General features: G+C 48.6%; 1 protein-coding gene across 3 annotated transcripts in view; it reads right to left on the bottom strand.

Moving 5' to 3' along the window:
* Positions 1–4,290: 4,290 nt before the first annotated feature.
* Positions 4,291–10,412, bottom strand: part of LOC139046711 (uncharacterized) — a 9,726-nt gene continuing 3,604 nt past the window's right edge. For all 3 annotated transcript variants that reach the window (XM_070533145.1, XM_070533144.1, XM_070533146.1), the window contains 4 exons: positions 8,439–8,540; positions 7,361–7,411; positions 6,338–6,388; positions 4,291–4,756 (listed from right to left, as the gene is read on the bottom strand). In XM_070533145.1, coding sequence (XP_070389246.1) covers positions 4,502–4,756; positions 6,338–6,388; positions 7,361–7,411; positions 8,439–8,540 — 459 coding nt within the window. In that variant the 3' untranslated portion in view covers positions 4,291–4,501. The remainder of the gene's footprint in view (positions 4,757–6,337; positions 6,389–7,360; positions 7,412–8,438; positions 8,541–10,412) is intronic.

Below are 10,412 nucleotides of genomic sequence, written 5' to 3' on the forward strand. Positions count from 1 at the left end.
AAAATCACCTGAAAGCGAGCGCTTTGAGATGCTGTGTTACGACTGCACTGCTTTCGTGATCGGGCCACACTTTTTGTGTCAGACGGATACCTACAAAGTGTGCGAGGTACGCCTCTGATGCTATGGCATTGAAATAACGCGCAGTAGAAGTCGACCACGACCACGCACAATGCATTTCGTTATCTGAAAGACAAACCATGCCGAAGCGCACTAACTTCCTAAGCTCCGGGGCTTAGGTGTGTGTCTGGAGCAAGCGCATAAGTTACGGCCTCGTTCCTGTTCTATTTATCGTGCGGTAGTGTCTGTAGTGTTGGGTGAGGTCTCTGAACGTGGTTAGGCGATCGCCCCACGCCCAGTGTGTTTCTTGTTGCTGCATTTCTGTCGTAGTGTCCCGATCAGGCAGATGCGATGCCCCGCTCTCGGGGGAGGAAACGGCGGCCACATAATCAGCGGCGGCTCGGCGTGTGAGACCTCGAGCCATGGCGATGGGCCGCCTCGTTGCCCGCGAGCGGAACATCGGTATGTGCCGGGGTCCATAGGGGGAAGACCATAGAATTTTGGGGTAGCGAGGGCGATGACGAGTCCCCTTCGTCAGAAATTTGGAGTATGCGGGCCGCTTCCCGCGAGACACGACCGCGCGCGAAGCCGCGGATTTCCGCCTGCGAGTCGCTGATCATGATCGAAGCGTTCGGCACCGCGACGAGTGCTAGGGCTATCGCGGCTTCTTCGGCCGCCTCCGTGTGTCCCGTGGTCACCGTGGCGCTGGCGAGGCACTTACCCGTGCGGTAACCGCGATCGCGTGTGCGCTTCTCTCTCCTCCATATCGCGCAGTGTCTACGTACACCGCCTCGTTGCTGTTACCAAACTTCTTCTGAAACGTGAAACGTGAAAGCAACGAGAATCTTTTGTTTCTTTTTTTTTATTCTCATATTTCTTCGGGCATCCCAAAACATTATTCACTTTCAAATTACTCCATCTCGGACAACACTAATTTGCCCCACCGCTTTATTACTTGTTCACAATTATTCAGCTCTTGCAAACTGACAGCCTTCAGATATTTCGTCATTTTCATTCCCGCCATATCTCCTCCGCATCTTCAAAACGCCTGCGGTCCAGTCTTGGAGATAAGAAGTCGCAAGGGGTAAGATACCAGGAGCAAAAGTTACAGTGGGTGAGTTGAGATAGCGTTCCTATCACAGTGTTTATTAGGAAACGCTACACGCTCGGTGCTATTTGGGTGGAAGCTTTGTGATGCGCAAGCCATTCGCCCGACTTCTACCGAGTGCGGCGTTTTCTTCGAATCGCGAAACCGCTCAGGCGCTCCTACGAAAATATGCTGGCTGACCGACCTTGCGGTACAAAACTCAAAGGAACAAGTTCTTCGATATCAAAAAATTTCACGAGAGAAGATAACTTGATGAACACAGGTTGTTCTTTGACGCCCGCCATCGCAAATACCGACGCTGATGGCGAAAGAGCCTCGAAAGAAAGCAGACTAGTGCGAAGAGAAAAGTTCAAACGCGGGCGCTAGTTGGTCCCCTGATAGAGGCTATATATAAGTCCACGCACCTAGCCGCAGGTGTCCATATACTTTGTGTCCAAAAGCCGACGTCTAATACGGGATTCCGTCTGCTACAATTGCTTCCGTCGCATGCAACCTGCAAAAGCATAGCCTCCAAGGTCTGCATCTATTATCAAGAGGGCGCTATCACTAGGGCGAGGATTTGGACACCACCAAATGACTACACTTCCGCCTCAATGAAAAAAAAAGTTTTCGTTAACTTTGAGCACGCCCTGGCATTATTATGCTGAGAGAGCGTAAACTTTTATTTCAAATCAGCAAGATTTGAGTCCGGCGTCTTTTAGTGGGTCTGGGCACCCGCCGCGGACGCGGTTCCGAGACCTTGTCTCGAAGCGGCTTCCTCGGCTCGCTGGACGGCCCAGAGTTGTGCTGTCAGGTCAGAGCTGAGCAGTGCGGTCATCCAGCGTGACTGGAGGCTGGCGGTGGAAGAGACGGAGGGGTTGGCACTGCCCGACTTTTTTGTTAGGTCCCGACACTCCCATAACATGTGATTTAGTGTGGCAACCTCGCCACACGATGTGCATCTGTTTGTAGTGTACATGTCTGGATACATGGCGTGCATGAGTCTGGGGTTTCTGTAAGAGTCTGTTTGTAATTGTCTGAAGTGTACTGCTTGCGTCCTGTCTAACCTAGCGTGAGGGAATGGGTATATGCGTCTTTGTAATTGGTAGTGTGCCGTGATGTCGTGAAAAGTGGTCATACGATCCTCCCATGCCCAGACGTTTGCAGTACCCCGCGGGGGCTCTTCCTCCGATGCTGCTCGGTGAGTCAGGCCTCGAGCAACGCCGTGAGCCGCTTCGTTGGGGGTGCTCATTCCAGTGTGTGCCGGGATCCATAGCAAATGCCTTCGGTCATCAACGTCGGCCTCTCCCTGGTGTATGGGATGTCGCTGGAGTATCTGATACGCCTCTTGCGAGATGCGCCCATTTGCAAAATTGCGAATTGCCGTTTGCGAGTCACAGATCACGTATGTAGCTTTGGTTTGTGTGAGGGCCAGTGCTATGGCCGCTTCCTCTGCCGCTTCGGCATGTGCCGTGTTCACGGTGACGAGGTGGTTGCCTCGGTGGGTAGTAACTGCCGCCACGAAACTCTTCCTGTCTCGATAGCGGGCTGCGTCGATGAAGACCGCCTCCTTGTCGTTAGAGTAACTTTTGTTCATTTGTTGTGCCCTGGCTTTACGCCTCCCCGTGCAGTGTTGGGGGTGCATGTTGCGAGGCAATGGGGGTACGTATAGTTGCTCGCGTATGGGTCTTGGAATGTCTACTTTGACGCCGTGTTGCGAGTGGTATGTGATGCCGAGATTTTCAAGCACGTGTCTGCCCGGGCGGGTCTTGGATAGGCGTTCAAGTTGGGACACTTGTTGCGCCTCCACGAGTTCTTCGAGCGTATTGTGTAGGCCTAGTTCTAAGAGCTTGGTGGTGCTAACTCCAGGCGCAAGTTCCAACGCACATTTGTACGCCTTGCGTATGAGCGCGTTGAGCTTGTTTTATGCGAAGCATATTACGAGGGCTCAACCCAGCTCCTCAGGCGCGGCGGTGACCATGAAATCACGTGACACCGTGACGTCACGACAGAGGAGAACGAGGGCTCAACCCAGCTCCTCAGGCGCGGCGGTGACCATGAAATCACGTGACACCGTGACGTCACGACAGAGGAGAAGTGGCTTTGGCTCAACTCTTGCAAGACGGGCTGCAGGTGGGAATCGAACCAGGGTCTCCGGAGTGTGGGACGGAGACGCTACCACTGAGCCACGAGTACAACGCTTCAAAGCGGTACAAAAGCGCCTCTAGTGAATGCGGTGTTGCCTTAGAAACGCGCTGTTTCTAAGGCGTGCGTCTCTTGCTCAGGCGCACATTTCGTTGCCGCGCCGAACGCTGCTTTGCTCGACGCTCACCGCGTCCAATGCGGGGCGCGTAGTCACTGCCCTGTAGCCCATTGTCTTACACCCCTTGGCGGGTCGACGGGAACGCTGTCGCGTTCCACTCTTGAAGGCGAAGAAGTAATGCATGAGTTGTTTCTTCGTCTAGCCGAACCAAATATAGCCAAGCAACAGCAGTTCACCAGGCTAAACAGTGGTTCAACAACTAAAATAAAGGCTGGTATGCTTCGCATCCTGGGCTTAACCTTACCTAAGCCACAGCCATTTTTTTTTCCGCAACCATCCAGTTGTGAAACGCTGCCGTGTACCTTATCTGAGAAATTAAATGATTATTTGTAAGTTTAAGAACTTATCCGCAGTAAAGATACCTTGTGAGACTATAGTGCGCAAACAAAATTGAACTACAAAGGAGGTCTCAACAGATCCGTGCCATATCGTAGACAAATCCACGCATCCTTGTTGAAGTAGAAGAAATAGTATCAATGTTGTAGTAGTAGCATAATTCTCGCTAGTAACACTAGTATGAAACTCTATGCTGCACTCACACAACCGATGTCGCGACTTAAACCATCCGCATTTTATTATTTTCAAGTCACATCAAATCAAACAACGGGTTGTAACATCCCAAACCACTACACGGGTTGTGTGTGTCAACGCAGGGAGAGATTCGGAATAGTTTTCATAAATCTAAATCTAAGAAGACCTAAGAATGTACCTAAATCTAAGAAGACGCTTTCATCTTTGCCAACGCCATGAAGATCGGCTTCACTCCATAGCACATAAGCGGTAGGTGGTTACTGTGCACGTTCCCTTATGAAACAGCTACGAATCATCATACGCTCGTCGTTTAATGTATCGTCGTTGCGAATAATTACAAGCGAAAAGTAGCGATTCGCGTATACCTAAACCGTTAACCTCTCTCAAGAAGAAAAAATAATATTAATAATAATAAAGCAAATAAGCAGAAAAAAGCGTGCGTTCTAGGCAGTCTGTACTTAGCAACGTCCGCATTGTTCGAGTTAGTTCGAAATGTCGTTCGTTCACTTTTTCTCAGCGTTGGCCTCCTCTGAATTTGCTGAGTGGTCACCCGCGGTCTCTTCAGAGTGCTCCCCGGAGTGCTCCTCTTGTGCACCCGGTGCAGACGCTGGCTCGGCTTCGGCCGGGGCATGCGCCGCTCCGCGTTCAGCCGCAATGGCTGCAGCCTGCACCGGAGCGGGTGCAGCCGACATTGCCTCCATCTCGCTCCGAATATGGAAGGCCTGCTGGTAGGCAGCCACGGGCTGCACGAAGAGCGCCTGCAGCCGTGCACGAACACGTGCACGAACACGTTCGGTGCCCTTTGAAGGCCGATTGCAGAGACAAATAAAATCGCGTAGACTGATAAATGGCACTTGAGTTGTTCATCGGAGGCTACTTCGGGTGCCTCATCGGTGCAATTTTCCTCGGTGTATACAGTGCGGTCCACAGTTAAACGGAACACTCTCGCATGTCTCTCTCTCTCACGTGGCTGGTGCACTTATTGGGCGTGCAAATTCAAGCTATGTGTGAGTAGAATAGGTAAGTGTGCGTAAAGATGCCAGCGTCACCGACGACATGTGATCTTCGCAGGTGCTCTGTGTCCCGTTCAACAGTGTCCCCCTGTACTGTGCACTTACATACTTGTACTAAACCGCTGTCTTTGACGTTATATCTTTTCTGCCAAAATTAAGCGCTACTTCTGTTAAACCAACCCCCGCAGCCCCTCTACCACGGCCCTGTACACAGACTCCGAATTTCGCGCCATTACCACGTTACAACCCGCACCACCACGTGCTAATATTGTGGTAACATACAAATGTCATAGAATCGAAAGCCTATGTGTAGCACCACCGCCACTGCTCGTCACTACTAAGCCTGCCGACGACCATGAGTGATGCACCAAGAGTTAACGATGAAAATCGCCGTCGCCCATCGCAGGTTTAGCATGGCTAACCTGGCAGTGGTGAACGTGGCGATCCCGACTAGTAAAAAAGAAGACTGGTTGTAACTACTGTGGGCCTGCGATGAGCACCTCTAGAGCAAGAATTGAATACGCATCGAATAGTGCCAGAAGAAAATATTATGTCATTATGTTATTATGCGATATTATGTTTGATCGCGCACAGCAGACGATCTAAAATCCACATGTATTAGAACTAACAAACAGCGACATCCGAAGGCCAAATCGAATTGGATAAAAATCGATCCGTAATTCAATATTTTCAAATATTCTCACACACCCAGAAGATGCCGTTTATTCAGCGTTGCTCGCAGTGTTTATCCATATCTTATTTTGTTGTACTAAAGAGGTTCCGTTTTCATATTTAGTTTTGTTGTCCATAGGCGACGCTACAGACAGGCGGACTTCCAAGCTTTTCCCCATTCAGTGTTTCAAAATGTCAAAGTCACGGTCAGCGAAGTTTTGAGGGGGTTTGGCTATTCAATTACATTGAACTGCTCTGCGGTTCTATTCGGTACATCATCCAATTCTGTCATATTGTCACGAGAGCTCGTGTAGACTTATGTAATGGCGGCATTTTGAGCCAATCGGAAAGGCGGAAGCAGCGCTCTAAGCCAATCAGAGCTGACAAGATGGCGAAATTGACAATGTCTAAAATAGCACCTCCCGCAGTCGCTCGGCTCGGCAATCTTTAGATACGCAACTATCGCCACGTCGTGGCGTACTGGTGGGGTTCCGATCCACGCCTCAGCAATAAATCTTTCGTGATAACCGGAGCTGATCTCGAAGGCTATGCTTTTCTCGAAGACTATGCAACATGAAGCGATTGCCGAGCCGAAAATACCTCATAGACGCCTTTTTTTATACATCATATATTCATAACCAAAGTGATTCTCACCTCCACACCGGCAGTGGCTACGATGAAATATGGCGCGTATGGCGAAAATTCCTGCGTCGGGGGGACAAGAGAAACGAAAATCAGGGCGAGAACTCTCTAAACACGTGCGCTTGACTAATAATAAATCCACGCTCCCCGGCAGCTCCGAGCAGCCAGTGCCAGAGTGGTCGGAGGGCAGCCATCTTCTCTTCCTTTCGGAACAGGGGCCGTATCCGGCTACACAGAAAAGAAATCAGTTTTGTTCGGCGTATTATTACGTCTTTAACGCGAACATGTGGCTTTGACGAGGTGAGTTTTCGCGGTTCTGTGACGTCGCGCGACAGACAGGCGAAGTCGGCGAAGCCCGACAACGGTTGACCAATAGCAGAGGGAGAATGGCGAAAAAAGATCGAATCATAAATAATTATTTTTCGTTCTTTTGGACGAATAATCAGTGTGCACACAATCAGTGTGCACAATAATCAGTGTGCACACATCATATCAGATGGGGTGTTCTCGTGGTTCTCGTGGAAGAGAGGCGAAGTGCGGGTAAATTTTGGGATAAATTGTGGATGGCTGATTGCAAAATTGGCATAGAAAAGTTTGGAATAGCTTTAGGTTATAGCGCCCCACATTACCTGAACTTAACTCGATTATGAATGCTGCATCTTACACTCCCCAACTGCTGTGTCGGTTTACTCTACTTGTGCAAAATAGACGCACTCTTTGTGGAGTGGTGTACGAGATATGTGTAATTTTATTAAACTGTGGATGAATAAGCTTTTTATTTAACTATGGATGAATAAGCTAGACTCGTAAAAAAATGGTGGCAAGCACACGCTTCGTAGACTGTTATACAGGACCGCCAGAAATCAAGTAGCCATCTTCAGAATTAGGCGGACGTTGACGTCAAATTCGGCACTCGGTATGACGTAAGCACCCTGGTCAACGTGCTCCGACATAAAATTAGGTGACAGTGCTTTTCTCCCACAACTACTGACAAAACAAAATGAATCAAAGTACGTTCGCGTATTTTATACACACCTCTTCTGTATGCAGAAGGCCACGCTGAATCTTCGCCGCGGCAGATGTTGGCTTCAAAAAAGAAAGAGGGGGAACACGAGTGAAAACAAATGTTGGCTACCGCCACCTTACCGAAACTCACTACCGCCAGTGCGCAGTTCCGCCCCAAGTCACTAACTCCTCCCTCCCCCCCCCCCCCCCCCGCAGCCTTCTCCCACCTCCTCTGCCCTCCAAAGAACTTACATTATGTATTATAGACATACTAAAGAAAAATAAAAGTCGAGCTAGGCCGAGAAATTGTTTGTCTAGAAGCCTATCATCGTTTTCCGCGCGGCAATGCGTCAGTTTTCTACACGTGGGAAATTTCCACCGGAGCTGCTCCTCAGTTTGAGCTTCCCGTGATGTTACCGCCCATGCGACCTCTCTCTATGGCGCTCTCGGTCAATCAGCAAGTGGTGACGTCAAAAGAGAGGTGCCGTAGTCCCCAACTGGGTGACGCCACTCCGATTTTCCATTTTCGCCATTTCCACGCTTACGAAAGCTCCGTTTCTCACTAAGAATGACGAGTTCGTTTTCCCAGAACCCTTATCTGTCAATCTAGTTGGACTTGATATGTTCCTCTAGTGTCGCTTTAGATTCATCTTCATTTCAATAAAGGATAACTGACGTGATATTCTCGACGTTCAGTTACTGCTTAAATGGAGGTCCGAAACTTCAAACATTTACCCCCAAAAATGCTTGCAAGACAGAGGGCACCCTAAATAGCTTACTATAACAGCGTTTCCACAGCAAGTTTCGGCTTTATTTGCCAAGAGGTGTCTGTGTGTCGTGACGACATGATGCCTAAAGTTGTCACGTGGAAGCTGGACATTGCGACGTTCTGGCACTCCCTCCGACTCGCTCGGCGTCCCAACATGCTTGTGCTCAGGCCAAGTTTATTTACAACACGCACAGATTAGTGTTGAAGGCCACCCTGGCAAGAAAGCTACAGGAGTACAGCCTGACGAGATCAGGGAGGCTCGTTGTGAGGCCCAATGTAGCAGCATAGCAGGCGATTGGTTAATATAATCGAAGCGTTGGAGATCATTGTTTCACTCACCTCGAACGGGTCGTAGAGCAAGTAGGCAGCGGCGTACAAGAGCATTCCTACAAGGCGCCCAAGCATGGCTGTTGAGATGAATATCATGAGGCTCAATCTGTCCTGGAAGGAGAAAATGGTTAAAGCGTTGTGATCGAGGGGGCATTCGTGAATGCCGAATGACATGCGGTAAACGTTCTTCAATCTCATCATAGCAACGAGAAAGACCATCAAGATGATTCTTCTGTTGCAGATATACCTACTGCTGCTTTTCGGGAACATGGTTTCCCAATTTCAGCGGAAAACATAGCCTTTTGCAGGCGTGAACAAAAGATGACACGACAAACACGGCGCTCAGCTGACAAGTTAATTTCGAAGCTCTTGACCCTTCTTATACCAGTCAAGGCACTTCACTGCACATTTCATGCAACAAGGACATAAAAAACAGAACCAGAAGATGTTCCAAAATTATGATATATCAACTAAAGCCGTATTGCACAAATAGACTTTCTTGAAGACACTTAAGCAAAGATCATTCATTTTCTTACATCATTTACCTTTTAATTATATTTCATTATTATATTAGTTCACATGTAACGACGCTGATATGGATGCCGACCGGTGTTCGATGTACGTCAAATTGCATCGGCTCTTAATGCAACTAGCATTGTTTGTCTACTTCCGGCATTTTGAGCCTATCTATCTATCTATCTATCTATCTATCTATCTATCTATCTATCTATCTATCTATCTATCTATCTATCTATCTATCTATCTATCTATCTATCTATCTATCTATCTATCTATCTATCTATCTATCTATCTATCTATCTATCTATCTAATCTTGTTACGCCAATTAACCCACTGGCCAGACATCTTGACATTGACTCCCCAGAATTTTTCTTTTATATGTGACCAACACAGAACAGATGTCGTGGATCTTCTTGGTTAACCTCTTTATGACGGCACCCATGTAGACACACGAAAAAAATCTTATATCTAGATGCGCCAGACACATCGAGAATATATGCATAATCAACGAAAACAAAAATATTTGCTGAAACTTTTTCAGCGAGAGGGAGGAAACCTGAATCAGAAAAATTACCCGACGCGGTGGTTTAGCGGCTACAGTGTTGCACTGCAAAGCACGAGATTGCGGGATGAAATACCGTCCGTGGCGGCCGCATTTCGACGGGAGCGAACCGCAAGAACGCCGGTTCCCCGTGCATTGAGGGCGCGTTAAATATCCCCCTGGTCGCCAAATTTAATCCGGGGTCCGCCACTACGGCGTGCCTCATTATCAAGTAATGGTTTTTGCTAGTAGAAGCACAGAATTCCGAGGCAGAAAACTGAAAGTTGGCTTGACCCCAGGCCACCTAAGGCTTTTCTTGCTTTCATTTTTTTTTTTATCTTTGCCTCTTTTCACGAATTTGCGGGCGCTGCTTTGGTCTTGCTAGCGTGCACCTACTGGGTTTCTTGCAGCACCAGGAGATGACGCTCGCCTTCCCGTATCCCAGGGTGTAAATATTAGGAGTGGAAACGACACCGTTATATGTGGCCTTTTTAGACATAACAGGAGCGCATGACAAAGTAGACTGCGACATTTTGGGGGGCATCCTGGAAGGAGAAGGCTAGGGCGACGATTGTATGCAGATTTTGAGAGAGATTTATTTAGAAAATACCGTCTGCGTTGAATGGGAAGAGGTGAGGAGAGAGGAATAAGTTGATACCGCGAAGGGACTGAGGCAGGGGCGCCCTTTATCCCCACTACTGTTCATGATGTGCATAGTCAGGATGGAAAAGGTGCTAGAGGGAAGTAATATCGGGTTTAACCTCTCAAACAAACAGGTGAGTTCAGTAGTTGAGCAGCAGCTTCCAGATTTGTTTTATGAGGACGACATTGTGTTGCTAGCTGACAAGTAACTGTTGCTAGCTGACAGTGACAGCACGGCATCGCCGAAGGCGACGGCGCAGACGCGTCTCGAGCGTCCCTA

Source organism: Dermacentor albipictus, chromosome 2 (assembly GCF_038994185.2).
Source record: "Dermacentor albipictus isolate Rhodes 1998 colony chromosome 2, USDA_Dalb.pri_finalv2, whole genome shotgun sequence".
In the NCBI taxonomy this organism is placed as follows: domain Eukaryota; kingdom Metazoa; phylum Arthropoda; class Arachnida; order Ixodida; family Ixodidae; genus Dermacentor; species Dermacentor albipictus.